Raw genomic sequence first — 17,441 nt, 5'->3', positions numbered from 1 at the left:
ATTTTATTATTAAAACTTGATGGATGACACTTATAACTTCCAAGACACATAGAAAGCAGCCACCTCCATCATCTTCTATGACATTTCAAGAAGAAAAAAGAGAGAAAACAAGCTTTTACTTCCATGTCCTCCTAATTTTCAAATTCGGCCATCTTTTTCATTACTAGAAAATTAGTTATTACAGACGGATATTTTCGACGAATTTTATCCCACAGAAATACAGACGGAATTTTAGAGAGATTTTTTATTGAAAAACAAAAAAATAAATTAGCATAAATTACAGACAGAAAACAGAATCCGTCGATAATTCTGTCGGTAAAATTATTTTTTTTTCCGTGAGAAATGGTTACAGACGGATTTTCCGTCTGTAATTAAATAGACAAAACGCTGTATTTTATTAAATTATTACAGAAAGAAAATTCTTCTGTAATTTAAAATTTTTCGTCAGAAATATTAAGTTACCCCTAATTTTATCACCACCCTTATCGAGCTCCATTCTCCTCCTGACCTATGAACTCGTTTTCACCATCATCCCTCCCTCTTCAAAGTTGTCGTCGAACGCTTCTCCTCTGGTAGAAGGTGCTGTCGCCGCCGGCGGGACAGACCGTGGGTACCTTCGTCATCTGGGGAAGCTCTACTCGGCCCTCTTCGCATTGTTGGTTCCTCCTCTCCTCGCCGTCGCACCAAGTTTTGAGTTGAGCTCGTGGCGTCACCGTCACGAAGGGTTCCTCCCTCCTCGCCGTGCGTTGTTTCTGATTCTCTGCTCCTCGCCATTTTTGTCTTTGATTTTGTGATTTCATTTTTGATTTTGTGATTTTATCTCTGCTTCCTTTAATTTTTTCTTATTTCCTTATCAACCTTTTGATTTATCTCTTTGATTTCTTCTGTTAGAATTTGTTCCTGCAGAATTTGATTTAGTTATTACTTTCTGGTGCTTAAGTTTTTTTTAATGGGAATAATCAAGTAATCTATCTTTTCTAGGGTTTGGAGGCTATGCCCGAAGCTGACTTGAGTTCACTGTGAGTCACTATTAATTGCCACAAGCTTTTCTCTTTTTTTCTTTATTTGTTTGTTTGGATCTTTAATTTCGAGTAGCTGTGCTGTGATTTATGATCTATTCCACTCTTGATTTCTTTTGATGCTGTTTTTCTTCCTCTAATTTTTTAATTGTTCATTGTGTGAGTTGTCGAGCTGGGTCAATTTTGTTAGTATATCACAAGTAGAAAACTTCTCGTGGTACTTTTATTTGTTAATCAATATAACTAGGACCGCAACACCATCTTTCAATAATCAATACCTTGCATGTTTCATACATCAAAGATCCATTTGTTGTGACAGCTTTAGGTATCATAGAAGGCACTTCATCTTCTTCATCAACTTCAATTACCAACAATCCACACCTACATCTATTTTACTGGACTTAAAGTTGTTCCATGGATGCAGAATGCTTCATATTCTCAAAATCCGTCTTAACTTGTAAACCTGAAAAAGTAGAAATCCCTTATCCTTAGTTCTGTCATGTAGGTATAAGTGGTCAATAACAAGATATATGCTTTTCTTAATTATATCATGTGATATTTACTTTAAAAGACACAAATTTTTCAGGTAGCAGTCATATAAGAATTAACAAATTATATGTAGATAATCCACTATAAGGGTTTGTCGCGTCATTCTCACTCTTAAAAACTTTAATTTGCCAAAAACACTAAATTATATGTAGATAAATAACAGGTAATACTACTTAGTTTAATATCTGAATTCAAGTGTGTAGGTGACATTACTTTCTTTCAAAAAGTAATATTTTTTTAATTAATGCACAAAGTAAAATCAATATTTGTTTTTGTCTGATAATTCTTGGTATACTGTGTTTTACCTTTTGCTCTTCTCATAGATAAAGTATGAAACTATTATTAACCCACTAAAAGATATGTTGTTGAAAGCTAAACTTGGGTCAGGGTCCTTGCTAATTTCTGAATTCTGCATTATTTACAAACAGCAGTTTCTTTCTGTGTTGAAGTCTTGAAGAGGTCTCTCTCTCTCTCTCTCTCTCTCTCTCTCTCTCTCATTGCACAGTAGTTGATTATTAGAAGACTAATTTGTGTATTCGCTCAGAAATTTTTGGTCTAATCTCTTCAACTTTTTGCTTGGAGATCAGGTTAGTGCAATTTTTGTGTTGTAAACTTCATTGATTTCTAGGGTATTGTATGATAAATAAAATATTACTTGTGTTGTGTTGTTGCTTGTATTGCATTGATATGGTTAAATATTGATAGGGTGTTGTATGATAGATGAAATGTTGCTTGTGTTGGATGATTTATAGGTACTAAAAATATCAAATTCGTAAGAAATGTCTTGGCACCATCGAGTGTGGATGTATGATAGGTTGAATCCAACAAGAGGGTATATTAAACCTGAGTTTTATGACAAGGTTGAGGAGTTTATAGAAATAATTAGTAAGTTAGATGTTGTGAAGTCGGAAGGAAAGTGTAGATGCCCATGCGTTAAGTGTAGATGCACAAACTATAAAGAGTTGAACATTATTAAGATGCATTTGTGGAAAAAGGGGTTTATGCCAAATTATTGGATTTGGACAGAACATGGAGAGATTGACGACATAGGGATTAATCAGACGGGATTTAATAATTGTGGGGAAGGTGGTCCAATAATTTGATATTTTAAATTGGAACTATGACTATAATTGGAACATAGATGGTTTATTTTGGCAGTGATTATTGTTCTAATGAACTTTATTTACAGGTATGATGCAGCTTTGGACCACAAGACAATAGTTTGTTCTGGTTTACTTATATTCTGCAGATAGTTTGTTCTTCGCATAGAAGAGAATATAGGTGAGCTGGTGCATTTGCATTGTGCTTTTTTACTTCCTTTCTTCCTTTCATCTTGTATCACTAGTATGAGTTTGTTTTCCTCTCAGAACAGAATCAGATGAAAGTTTATCTTGCTGTCAATTGTATTCTATCAACCTTTTGAGTTTTGTGCATAAAATTTATGCTTGTGGCACACTTGTTATTAGGGGATAGGCAGAGGATAAGGACTAAAAATTGGAGACAGCCATATCCTGAGTCACTGTCTTAACTTGTTTAAACAATTGACTAGAGTCTCTCACTCATTCTCCAACCGGATCTACAACACATTTCACTGTGTGGTGTGCAGCCACGCACAGAAATCATTGCTGGGTTGCTCAGAAATAAATATCAGATAATAAAGTATTTATTTGTCTTTAATATTGTCTTTTAATATATATGTAGGTCATGGCTCCTCGGGTCAAGGGTAAAGGTGTCAAGGGTCATAGAGGTTCTCGCACCACTACCGCAGCTGCTATTTCAACCACCTCCACCTCTTCTGGGACTTCGGTTGTGCCAGATTTTCAGTCAGGACCACTCAGCCAGCAACCCTATTTGATGGTACTTAATCCAGGCTACACGGGTCTTCCTCCACCAAGTTGGCCTACTCCAGGATGTATGGGTCCCCCTCCTCCACCCCCTCCTCCGATTTCGATTCCTCCTCCGCTTTGCAATTCCAGTCTATTAGTTGATTCAGAGACACCTGAAAGCTCTAGTACATCTCCTCTATCAGAGACTGCATCGGTTCCTAATAGTGTCACAAAAAAAAAGATTGGTTCCTGATGGAAAAATAAGGTAAAATTTGGATCTCTCCATAATTAAAATAGCAGCATCTGTTTGAATTTTATTTATATATGTTTTCACTAGTTATATGCTTCCTGATTATGATTAAAGTGCTAATAGACTAAAGATATGTGTTTACTACTATATTTTAATTTCAAATTAAAGTGCTAATGGCTTAACACAGGCCCTAGTTTTCAATAGCAGCACCAATTTCTATTTGTAGCAATTTATAATGTTGTTCCTATTTTTGTTCTGTATGTAATATAGTCAAAGTGAGAGAGTTATGTGCTCTTTGTTTTCTTTGTTCTTTCTTTTTTAATCATAACTTGTCTTTAATCATAACTTGATTGAATATTGTTCATGTGATTTGAATCTTTTAAGTAGCAATTTGATGAGTATGTGCAGAGCCACTTTCTTATTGATGATGATGATGATGAGTTTTTCTGGAGGGCTTTCAAGTATAGGACAAGTAAGCGATTTAGCCAAATGATGTCAGATATCTGTGAGGGTGTGGATACAACCCACGAAGGGCTAATTCCTGCTTACAAAAAGGTGTTAGAAAGGTACTGGGAAATAGATGAGATATGGAAAAATATAAGGAAAAAAGTAAGAGAGAATCGAGCGTCACTCTTAGGTGGTTATGTCCGTTGCGGTGGTTCTATTCCATTGAGCTCAACTATAGAGAGGATGGTAATATAATTTAAGTGGCTTTAGATCTTATTTAATAGACATCTATTTATGTAAAATTTTTCTTATTTTGTATTTCATGTGGAACAGAAGAAGCAGTTGGGCCGTACACCAACCCACGAGGAGGTCTTCAAAGAAACCCACACACTTAAAAGTGACAAGTCTAAATAGGTAGACAAGCGCTCTCAAGACACTCATGTGAGATATAGCATAAATGTTAAATTAATGTACATGCTGCCACTTGAATATTTATATGCCCTTTTGTGTTTTTGGTCATGTTTTTGGTACATGCTGCGACTTGAGATATAGCATAATTCGCATTTCTATTGATGTTTTTGATAAATAAAAGTAATCACTATTGGTTGATTCCCTTTAATAAATACTCCTCCTATGTCAAAATTCTTAACTAATTTCTAGCTGTCTGGCATTAACATTACTGTATTTAGTGGTCCTAACTATGTTCAACATTATTATTATTATTCAGCTTTGTGCTTTGTGATTTTATAGTTGGTTTCTTTTCTTCCAAGTTTATGCAGCTTACACGCCTGGTAAACCAACTCATTATTAATTTATTACTCGATGAGGAATGCTACAACTCATTTATTATCAGGGAGGAATAAAATGGACCATAACCATAAGAGATGTCAGCCATGTGCCAATTAAAGGAGAAGCCTTTTTCTTTTCTTTTTTCCGTTATATGTAAATTAAGTTTTCTATAATCTGCATTTGCTGCACTGTGATATACATTGCTATTTGTCTTAATAATAATAATAATATAATTGATATAATCATTGTGCAATAGGAGAAGTTTATAAAAAAGTTGGCAGAAGTTCAGGTTCAACATGCCGAGGCTCAAGCACAGGGAATGGAGCTACAACCAATTGATGAAGACTTGATTTGGGAGGAAGTGTGTGGTGGGCAAAAGAAGAATCGAGTTTACGAAAAATGGTCATTCTTTTCTAGCTCTATCAAGTCTGGAACCACTTCTGCCAATTCTATATCTGGAAGAGCACCAAGAAATCAAAATTATTTTCCTGATTTGCAAGAATAGATTCATAATCTCAATGAAGAGCTTTTTCAGCGTGTTACTCAACAAACAGATGAGCATATTAGTAAGTTGTTAAATACACGCTTGGCTCCTTTGGAAAAGACTCAAAAGAAGTTAGAAAAGTTGAAACGGGCAATTGGAAAGGCCAAGAAGGAAAAGCTGAAACAGAAGAGGTAGAATGAGGCTTATGTTAGCTATTATGAGAAGGTTAGAGCGTCAAGTAGTTCTAGTGCAGTTCCACTACCACCGCCACCGCCACCACCCTCAATGTCTTCGGATGAGGGCTATGATGATGATGAGGATGAAGATGACATTGAAGACTATAGCTGATAGTTTTAGTATGGTTGAACAATATACTAGGAATTATAGTTGATGATCAATATATTTTGTTTATATTTTGAATTATATTAACTTGCTTGTTTATAGTACTTTTCTTTTAGTTTTTGATAATGCGATGAATTTGTTTATTTTTTGAAATATTATAAATATTCGAATACAAATTAGATAAAAATTTGTATTAAATTTATATTTATTTTATATGAAAATAAGTTTATTTTGTAATTAGAAAAAAAAATTTTACCTTACTGATGGATTTATAGACGGATTTTCTGTCTGTAATCAGAGTGTGAGATGATTTTCCAAAGTTCAAATTACAGATGGAAAGTATGTCGGAAAATTCGTTTGTAATTACAGACGGAAATCCGTCTGTAATTATAGACGGAAAATCCATCTGAAAATCCGTCTGTAATTATAGACAGAAAATTTGTCGAAAAATTCGTCTGTAATTACAGACGGAAAATCCATCGAAAAGTTTGTCGTCTTTGGGAAATGGATGGAGAATTTACAGAGAGAAAATCCGTCGGTAACTGGTAAAAATCTGTCTGTAATTTTCTGACGAAAAAAAAATCCGTCGGTAAATAATTTCCGACGGAGCTTTTACAGAGGGACAAAATCCGTCGGTAACCAAAAATCCGTCTGTAATAAAGACTAAATCTGTCTGTATTAATCCATTTTTTAGTTGTGTCTTTCCAAAACTCCAATCAAAATTCTGAACCACTAAAGTATTTCTCTCATCGTCCTCTTCACTTTCATACCAAAATTTACAAAGTAAGATGAAGTATTATAGTTGTTCATCCTTTTGGAAGTTTTGACCATGATTAAACATGAAGAAAACTTGATATTTTTTATAGATGTTCTTGCTTAGAGCCCATATCTAGAAGTCTTGAGGAACAAAAAACTATCAATTTCAATTTGAGATGTGAAAAAATCCTTCTTAAATCCATGATGAAGATTTGGCCTTCACATAATTTCTTAAATTAAAAGTTAACTTTGATTGAAATTAGACAAGAAAGTGAGCTAGGAAAATATCAAGAGAGGACTAATTTTTGTACTAACAAAAGAGGTAAAGTTTGGCTAATTAATTATGAATTTTTTATGTTCTTGAGGTATGATTGTTGGATTATTATTTGGTGATTGAAATTGAGTGATTGAATAGTTGTTTGGTGATGTTTCTATGTTGAAAACAAGTTTGAAAATTAAGTGCTCTTTGAAGTACTATGACTGCTGATTTTAGAGCTTCTAAGAGGCTTAATTTTATGCTTCTTTAATGTGTTTTTGATGTGATTATGTTGGTTGAAAATTAGAGTTAAAAAATGTTAAAAGTGATTATCAAAAAGTTTGAAAACAAGTTAAAAATTAAGGAAGAATCCATGCTAAATCAGTGAAGTTTCACTTTTAATCATACAAGGAAGAATACAATGATAATTTAGTAAAAAAATTAAGGTTAAAATGGTAATTTAAAGTTTAAGAGACAATTCGAATATTAAATAAAAAGTTTAAGGGTAAAACAGTCCAACTAATTTTCAGGGATAAAATAAAAATTTTAAAAATATGTAGGAATAAAATATAGTTAGGTAAAAGTATAAGAGTAAAAGTATAAATAGATAAAGGTAAGGGGTTAAAATATAATTAACTAAAATTCAGGGACTAAACTATAGTTAATTAAAAATTTGAGGGTCAAATTATAATATTCAAAAGTTAAAAGACATAAAAAAATTAAAGTAAAAGATGAGGACATAATGATAAATAGTGTAAAAGGTTAGGAACATAATAGTAATTACAATAAAAGACGTAGAAAAATAATTTAAAGTCTAAAACTTAGATGTTCTGTTTATAAAAGACTTGAAAAGAAGTATGAGGAGAAGACTATGATTAATTAAGATGTTAAAGAGGATCAAAGAGAGAATAAATGACATGTGAAGATAGAGAAAAGATATATTGAAGATAATTGTTGAAAGGGTCTTTGGGCTGAAATAATCAAGAGATGGCCTTCAGACTAGGCAAAAAATGGGCCAATGTACAATGAAGACGCCCACAAATTGAGAACTATTCTCCAGATGTAGGCATATTAGTGCAATTTGAAGTTAATTGATTGGTTATGCCATAGGAATTAGTGCAATTTGAAATCAACTGAATGGCTTTGCTATAGGTCTTAATGCAATTCGAAAGTCAATTGAATGGCTTCGGTCACAGGGATTGTGCAACTGAACATTTGAAAAATCATATATGAGACTGGTTCTTAGGTAATATTCAGTTACAGGATGTAAATCAATACATGAACTCATAGTCTGCATAAAGTAGACATGCATCATACTTGTTTGTAGCATAAACTCCTGACTTTATAACGTGTGTGTATGTTTGTCTATGTGTGTGCATGTTTGATTGCTATATCATTGATTTGTATATGAATTATTGTGTACCTAAGTAACTAAAACTAAATAATAAATAATTAAAAAAAAAACGAATAATTTAATGAATCTAATCTGTAACTCCTAACCTTACTAAACACTCCCAAATTTTTACTCCAATCCTTTTCTCATGGATGAAGACGGAGGTTCTTTTCTATGAGCTACTAGAGGTCTTTTCATATGAGGTCCCGCTTTGTGTAGTTTTCTGATCTAAGACGAGCCTCGTTTCTGTTTATACATATTGTGTGATCAGCCGTTTAGTGCACCCCTCTTATCCCGAACTTTAATCCAGATCATTTGTACGAGTTTTTTTTGACGTGGCTACATGATAAGGTACTGACGTATTTACCTATCAATGATATATGATCGTGTAGCTGACTAAAAGATGATGTTTGTATTTTGTTGATGTTCAATTTGACTTAAGTGTTGAGTATCTAGATTGTCTTTTTTTTTTTATTTTTGCAACCTAGAAGGATTAGGAGAGTATAGAATCTAAGTTAATTTGGATGCTAACTTAAAGACTTTTTAAATAAGTCAGGACTCTGATTTACACCATGGGCAACAAATCAGAGACTCAGAACCCTCATATAATTGCTATGACGGTGGAGGGTGCCAGCTTTCAAGTGGCACCCAGAGAAATATGAAACTGCTCTCATGGAATTGTCGGGGTTTGGGGAGACCCCTGACAATCCACAATCTTAAAGGGATTTGCAAATCCTACTCCCCCGAGGTTGGTTTTATCTGCGAAACAAAAAATCAATCTCTACAAGTTGAAGGAAAACTAAGATCTTGTGGTTTCAAGGAATGGTTTATTGTGGATCCGGATGGATTATCAGGGGGTTTGGCAATGGCATGGAGGGATGGTTGTACTGTTCAGATTTTACAGCATGGTAGATTTTTCATTGCGGCATCAGTTCTGACAGCTGGGTCTAATGATCCCTATGGTGTTCTATGTGTTTATGTCAGTTCAAATGATCAACATAGAATGGCTCAATTTGCTGAATTAACTTCAGTCACCCAACAGTTCGATGGTAAGGTTGTGTTAATGGGAGATTTTAATGCCATTTCTAATCAATTAGAGAAAGAAGGTGGGGGTGCTAAATCTCCTTCTTCTATTGAAACCTTTAATAGTTTTATTGATGATAATTTCCTGATTGATATTGGTATGGTCGGAAGACCATTCACTTGGTCAAATAGACGGAGGGGTGATGAGTTGATACAGGAAAGACTGGATCGATTCCTGGTAGGAGTTGATTGGCAGCAACTCTATCCCAATGCAACGGTTCTTAGACTGTCAGAATCAGGCTCGGATCATGCCCCTCTTCTCTTAGACTCTAATATGAGAACTGAGATATCTAAACGCCGATTCAAATTTCAAGAAAGATGGTGTTCCAATGATGAAATAAGGCAGATTGTTAGAGAGGTTTGGCATGAACAGATTGATGGTTCAGCCATGTATATCCTAGCTCAAAAAATAAAGCGTTGTCGGCATAAGATTGTCAGATGGCAGCAAGAACACAGATCTAATTCGAAGGTGGAGATTGATTTACTACAGTCGGAATTAGAGGAACTTCGTTTAGCAGGAATTCATGGAGGCGACATCATTTCAAAAATAGAGGACAAGCTTGAAAAAGCATTGCAAAATGAGGAATCTTATTGGAAAGATAAGTCTAGAGTCAAATGGCTCAAATCTGGTGATCAGAATACAGCTTTCTTCCATCAGAAATTTAGAAATCGAACCCGAAGGAATAGAATTTGGCAACTAACTGGCAGTGATGGTGAAGTGGCTACTTCAAATGCTGGTATTGCTTCTGTGGCTGAATCTTATTTCAAGGATATCTTTTCCTCCACTTGTCATGAGAACCCTGAATCTATGTTTACTGACTTTGAACCTAAGGTTACAGCTCACATGAACCGTAGGCTTCAAAGACCAGTGACTATGGAGGAAGTGAAACACGCAACATTTAGCATTCATCCTCAAAGTGCTCCAGGAGATGATGGTATGACAGCAAAATTTTTTCAAACCTTCTGGAACATACTTAGTGGTGATGTGTTTCGAGCAGTTAAGAGCTTCTTTTCTGGGGGCAGAATCTTAAAGGGTTTTAACCACACTTAGATCTGTCTTATTCCCAAGATTTCTGATGCTAAAGATATGACTCAGTTAAGACCAATAAGCCTATCTTCAGTCTTTTACAAGATTATCTCCAAAGTATTTGTACATAGGCTTCAGGGTATGATGAATAGACTAATTAGCCCTACGCAGAGTGCTTTTATTAAAGACAGATTAATCTCTGATAATATCCTAATTGCTCACGAGTGTATGCATTACTTGAAGAACAAAAAAAGGGGTCTCGAAAATGAAATGACGCTAAAATTAGATATGAGTAAGGCATATGATAGGGTGGAATGTCACTTTCTTTGGTTTATATTGGAGAAGTTTGGTTTTGACTCCCGATGGATCATGTGGATTCGAGAATTAGTGACAACTGCTTCTTATTCCATTATTGTGGAAGGACAACCTTATGGTTTCTTCAAACCAAATAGAGGTATTCGACAAGGAGATCCTCTATCTCCCTATCTTTTTCTTTTCTGTGCAGAAGGTCTCTCCTTCTTGCTACACAAGGCAGAACAAAACAGACTAATTCAGGAACTTCAGATACATAGGCAATGTCCCAAGGTCAACCACCTCCTATTTGCTGATGATTCCATCTTATTCTGTAAGGCTAATCCTGAAGCATGTTCAAATATCCTACATTTATTGAATTCTTATGAAAGTATCAGTGGCCAGAGGGTAAATCTTAATAAATCTGCTGCATTCTTTAGCCACAACACTCCCTCCACTACTCGTACACTACTGGCTAACTCTATGAATATTAACCATAATGGGGCTCAGGATAAATACCTTGGTTTGCCTTCTACAGTCTCTAAATCGAAAAAGGCTTCTTTTAGTATGATCAAAGAAAAGATTCGAAAAAGAATCCAAGGGTGGAAGCGCAATCTTCTTTTGTCAGGTGGTAGACACATATTGCTTAAGGCAGTGGGAGAAGCTATTCCTATTTATACATTGTCTTGCTTCAAGTTGCCTGATGGTTTAATTTTGGAAATTCACTCTCTACTTTCTCAGTTCTGGTGGGGACAAAAAGGTTCAGAAAGGCGGATGGCTTGGATTAGCTGGGACACTATGACTCGCCCACGAAAAGAAGGAGGCCTTGGATTTAAAGATCTCAGAATCTAAAATCTGGCGCTTTTAGGCAAACAGTTTTGGCGACTTGTAACACAGCCTACTTCCTTGTTATCCAAAATACTAAGAGGTAAATACTTTAGCAATGGTAATGCTATAACGGCAGAAATTGGAGTCTTACCTTCTTGGGGATGGAGGAGCATACTGGAAGGCCGAAAGATTGTTGAAAAAGGTCTTAATTGGGCTGTGGGTACTGGTGAGAATATCCGAACCTTTGAGGATCCTTGGTTGCCTCCTCCGTATCCTTTAATGATTTCTGACATGCCAAATAGACAGGCTATTTGTGAGTTGGTTCCAAGAGTTAAAGATCTAATTACTGAAGATAGGAATTGGAATCAGAATCTCATTCAAGAATTATTTCCCCAAGACGTTGCAAATAGGATTTTGTCAGTTAAAATTCAGCAAGGTAGGGACAAATTGCAATGGGATTTGAATAAATCCAAGCAATATGATACAGCTTCAGGTTACAGAATTGGCTATTTATTTTACCATCCGCCTCTGGAGTTTTGCCCTAATTATATGTAGCAGAAAAAGCCGTGGATTGATCTAAGGAAGTTGAACTTGCCTCACAAAATTAAGCTATTTATCTGGAAAGCTCTCCATGGCCGACTTCCGGTGCTTGCTCAGATTCATCACCGCATCCCATCTATATCACCAATATGCCCCTGCTGTCAGGAAGCAACGGAAACAGTCACTCATTGTTTAATCGATTGCTCTAGAATTAAAGACGTATGGTCTCAGAGTTATCTTCGTGACTGTCTTCCCCCTCAGAGTTCTAACGAGTTTTGGACATGGTGGACTGCATCAACAGAGATACTTAACCCGTTGAAGAATGCTGACCGTAATCCTCAATTGCTTGCCATCATTTGCTGGAACTGCTGGAAAGCTCGCAACCAGTTGATTTTTGAAGGTTCTACTTCTATGCCGTCTGCCATTCTAGCAAGCTCTGTCAAGTTGTTCCGTGAAATCCAAAGAACTCCCAATTTAGGTCATCATCTCCATGAGGCAAGCTCTTAGTTGCATGCAATTGGATTTATCATTCTTTCTTCTTTAAGATTTTTCTTCGTTTTTCGACCACGCACCGTCGGATGAATACCTTCAGTGTAGTGTTTTTGGGAAACCCCACCTTTTATTATGCTGTCCTGCTTTTGGACATCTTTGTATTTCATTTTTTAATAATTAATGAAATATAACCTATTATCTTTGGAAAAAAAAAAAGCTGGATGACTAAGTACTTCTTGAATAAGTCAACTAGCTACTTTTAAGAGTGTCGTAACTGAATTCTATATACTACTAAAGCTAGATGATTGAGTACTATTAATTGATATGAGATATGTATATGTGTGATTGCTTATGCCTGTTTTATCTATATATGTCTTTTTACTTACCAAATCAAACGTTTTAAAAAAAGTTACCCTCATGAAGTGATCATATTTTAACAACAATTTAGGTTCATATAATAAATAATAGTTAAAATTAAAAAAAGTAAGTTAGTAATGTTTAATTTTTAGTGTAATCATGACACGCTAAAAATTAGATTGTTACAATAAATGTTTCTTGTTTTGAATAAAGACAATTTTTTTGGTGCCTATGATTTTGATGCCGAAATTGTCGAACTTATCTTTTTATAGTAAGGTTTAAATATTAAAAATTATTTATTTTTATATTTTTTAATTTAAATATTAATTTTTATCTTTTTTAATAAATTAAGTAACTATATATAGACACCATAACATGCACCTTGAATAAATGAATAAATTCTAAATGAATTAATAGGTGATGTGTAATAAATTTTCACTCATAATAATTCATTGTGATGTATGTGTTTTCATTTTTTTTTTGGTTTAAGAGGTACCGAATTGAGATGTACTTTTGTTGGTAAAAAATATTTTAAGAGGTAAAGTATTATTTTGGTTTTTAACGTTTGAGCCAAATTTTAATTTAATTTCTAATATTTTAAATGTTCTATTTTTATTTCAAAAAAATTTAAACAGGTTCAATGTGAATCGTTAATTAAATTTGACACTAATAATAAACAGAATGAGTGACGTGCACGTTAATAACGTTATTAGTTAAGTTATATTTTTTTTTACATGTTAAAAAAATATAATCAAAACCTTTTTATAATACTTTTTTTTTCTCAATTTTCTTTTTACACAAAACTTCAAATCTTGATAATCAATCATCCATGCTTTAAAATAAAAAAAAATTATATTAGTGATCGTTAATGAATTGATTTTATTTACCTGAAATCAAATGATATTAGCTCTTTAATATACAAATTGTTTGTGTCAAATTTAATGGTGGAACAATATTAAACTCGCTTTAAATTTTTTTTGAATTGAAATAGAATGTCTAAAATTTTTTTTAAAATTAAAATAGAATATTTAAAACGTTAGAGACAAAATTAAAATTCGACCAAAATATTAAAAACTAAAATAATATTTTATCTTATTTTAAAAAATCATCTAATTAAATTTGCTTTTTAAACGATCATACATGTAATACTTACGGAGAATAATTATTTTTAATTTTGAGTACCCCAAATAGGTCCCCAAAAAATTTACCATCCGACAGTTTTGTCCCCCACAATATTTAACTAAGATTTCACCTCTGAGGTTTTCAGATATCCACCAGATACGTCTCCAAAACCGTTTAATCCGATTAAAGTGGTGACGTGTCAGGTTAACTGTGACATGTCGCCTCCAGGACATTTTGGTCCCTATCCATGCTGGACAAAACGACGTCGTATTGGAACCAGGGGCAAAACGACATCGTTTCGGGGAGGACAAATTCGTCCCCACTTAGACAGAGAATGCAAACAGCGCCGTTTTCATGTGGGGGACCTATTTGCCTTATAATAGTATCTTAGGGGACCTATTTGACCTATAATTCGTGATGTTAAAAGAAATTATATTTACTTCAACGCAAACCTTAAAAACCTATAACTTCTTTTAACATCACGAATTATAGGTCAAATAGGTCCCCTAAGATACTATTATAAGGCAAATAGGTCCCCACATGAAAACGGCGCCGTTTGCATTCTCTGTCTAAGTGGGAACGAATTTGTTCTCCTCGAAACGACGTCGTTTTGCCCCTGGTTCCAATACGACGTCGTTTTGTCCAACGTGGATGGGGACCAAAATGTCATGGAGGTGACATGTCACAGTTAACCTGACATGTCACCACTTTAACCGGATCAAATGGTTTTGGGGACGTATCTAGTAGATATCTGAAAATCTCAGAGTCGAAATCTTAATTAAATTTTGTGGGTGACAAAACTGTCGAATGGTAAATTTCTTGGGGACCTATTTAGAGTATTACTCTTTAATTTTTTATTAACATAATAATATGTATCATTTGTTTTGGATTGACTTTTAACAAACCATCAGGTAAAAAAAATGATAATATGTAATAACTCAAGACATGTGTTAAACTTAAATATCGAAGAAACAGAATAATTATTTTAGGGCAAAAAACCCTAATAAGCCAAGTGAAGAATCCTGTAACCTAAATACGCCAAAACAAAAATCGTTTCAGCAATAAGCCAGGCCGTATTTTTATATAATTCGAACCAGGTTGGTTCGAACTCTATTTGTTAATAATTCGAACCACTCCAGTTCGAACTACGTAGAGAGAAGACGGTTGAAGTAAATCGAACCAGGCTGGTTCGATTTACAGAGGGAGAAGCTGTTTCACATAATTCGAATCAGGCTAGTTCGAATTATAGGTAAATATGCTGCATTAGATAATTCGAACCACGCTGGTTCGAATTACACAACTTCTAATTCGAACCATGTTGGTTCGATTTACTGGTATACAGAGCAGTATATATAGGGTTGTAAACGTGAGTTGCTCTCATTAGAGGGTGTAAGATGGCTAGTGAGGAGAGTTTTGGTGTTTTGGTTCACCACAGAGGATCCATTAAGAGGAAAACTCGTTTCGGGGTGAAGTTCACAGATAAGGATCCCCTCTGTATTGTCGTTAGTCCTACGACGAGCTATGATGACCTTGTTAGATCTGTGCTGAGGAAACTCGGTGTGGAAGGTGCGAAGCGGGTTAAGAAGTTTTTTTATCGCATTCCAGTCACGGTCCTGCAGGATACTGTGAAGTATGATTGTTTCACGATTGGTAGTGATGAGGACCTGCAAGTTTTGTTTCTTTGTCGGAGGCAGTTTCCAGAGGTGAGGACACCAGAATTGTTGGCAAAGCTGAGTGAGCCTGCATTGGCGGTGGGTGGTTCTAGTTCTGGCACACAGCAGTATCCACCATATTTTTCCTCTTTGGACCTGGACGCCATGAGGCAGGAGGGTGTTTCAGGGCATTGCGTTGGATACGGAGCTAGAGATGTGGAAGGGACAGCTGGTCTGACAGAGTTCTAGGTTGGTCAGCAATTTCAAGATAAAGATGAGGCCCTGTTAAGTGTGAAGACCTACAGCATCCGGCGAGGGGTACAGTACAAGGTAGTGGAGTCTGATCATCGCCGTTATGTGGGCAAGTGTTCTGAGTTTGGGAATGGGTGCACCTGGTTGATTCGACTGAGCCTCAGGCAGCGCAAGGGCATTTGGGAGGTTAAGCGGTACAATGGACCTCACACTTGTCTTGCGACCTCCATCTCGAGTGACCACAGGAGCTTGGATTATCATGTGATTTCGGCGTTCATTATGCCAATGGTCAGGGCCGATGCATCCGTCAGCATAAAGGTGCTCCTAAATGCCACAGCAGCACACTTTGGGTTTAGGCCGACTTACAGGAGGGTCTGGATGGCGAAGCAGAAGGCTATTTCCCTCATCTACGGTGACTGGGATGAGTCATACAACGAGCTCCCTAGGTGGGTGTTGGGAGTCCAGTTAACGATGCCGGGTACTGTTGCAGTCCTACGCACGAGCCCCGTTCGAGTCGGTGGACAAGTTGACGAGTCTGAAGCCTATTTTCACAGACTTTTCTGGACATTTCCACCGTGCATCGAGGCATTCCGTCATTGCAAGCCGCTAGTTAGCATCGACGGCACACATCTGTATGGCAAGTACGGGGGAACGTTGCTCATTGCGATTGCACAGGATGGGAACTCGAACATTCTACCTGTTGCATTCGCACTAGTAGAGGGTGAGAATGCAGAGTCTTGGTCATTCTTTCTCTCCCACCTTCGACAGCACATGACACCGCAGCCGGGATTGCTGGTTATCTCCGACAGGCATAACGGCATCAAGGCTGCCCTTGAGGCACCTGACGGAGGGTGGTTACCTCCATCTGCATACCTTGCATTCTGCATTCGACATGTAGCTGCTAATTTTGCCCTAACCTTCAAGGGCAAGGACGCACGGAGGCTTCTAGTGAATGCTGCTTATGCGAAGACCGAGGTTGAATTTGATTATTGGTTTGATATTCTGCGGTCTGAAGACCCAGCGATGTGTGAGTGGGCGAACCGGATTGACTATTCCTTGTGGACTCAGCATTGTGATGATGGGCGGCGATTTGGTCACATGACGACTAATATCTCCGAGTGTGTGAACTCAATACTCAAGGGTGTTAGAAATCTCCCTGTATCCTCCCTGGTTAAGGCAACATATGGTAGGCTTGCGAAACTCTTTGTTCGTAAGGGGAGAGAGGCTGCGGCTCAGATGGGAACCGGACAACAATTCAGTCAGTACTTGGTGAAGTCTATTGAGGCCAACATGAAGACGGCCAGGTGCTTCACGGTGACCTTGTATGACCGTGATAACTCAGAGTTCACCGTAGCAGAGACCACTCCTACTGGTTCTTTCTCGTTGGGTACCTACAGAGTATCGCTTGCATCCCGGACCTGCGACTGCGGATACTTCCAGGCGCTTCATTTCCCGTGCTAGCACGCACTTGCATGCTGCGCCTACGCACGGCTTACCTGGTCCTCTTATGTTCACAGCGTGTATCAGATCAGTTCAGTGTTCAGTGTGTACCGGATGGAATTCACACCACCGATATCGGAGGGTCTCTGGCCACCTTAAGACGGGCTCACGGTGATTCCAGACCCTGCCAGGAGGCGTGCGAGAGAGGGTCGTCCAAGATCCACTAGGATACGGACGAATATGGAC

The 17,441-nt window shown here is 36.5% G+C and overlaps 1 protein-coding gene and 2 long non-coding RNA genes across 3 annotated transcripts; all 3 read left to right on the top strand.

Moving 5' to 3' along the window:
* LOC110265731 lies at positions 1,941-3,228 on the top strand. The gene is made up of 2 exons (XR_002351982.1): positions 1,941-2,155; positions 3,035-3,228. It is a non-coding gene; the product is annotated as an uncharacterized LOC110265731 (long non-coding RNA).
* LOC107612041 lies at positions 4,266-4,477 on the top strand. Its single transcript, XR_002352418.1, has 2 exons — positions 4,266-4,337; positions 4,425-4,477. It is a non-coding gene; the product is annotated as an uncharacterized LOC107612041 (long non-coding RNA).
* LOC107611607 lies at positions 16,227-17,216 on the top strand. The gene has a single exon (XM_016313517.1). It carries the CDS (start codon positions 16,227-16,229, stop codon positions 17,214-17,216), a length of 990 nt encoding a protein of 329 aa, XP_016169003.1.

The sequence above is a fragment of the Arachis ipaensis genome, chromosome B08 (genome assembly GCF_000816755.2).
Source record: "Arachis ipaensis cultivar K30076 chromosome B08, Araip1.1, whole genome shotgun sequence".
Lineage (NCBI taxonomy): Eukaryota > Viridiplantae > Streptophyta > Magnoliopsida > Fabales > Fabaceae > Arachis > Arachis ipaensis.
Note: the sequence above shows the minus strand (reverse complement) of the source record. Positions and strands in the feature narration are given on the sequence as shown.

Bases quoted from the DNA above. Each gene is read 5' to 3' on its own strand.
- LOC107611607 (XM_016313517.1), top strand. From the start codon at position 16,227: ATGCCGGGTACTGTTGCAGTCCTACGCACGAGCCCCGTTCGAGTCGGT.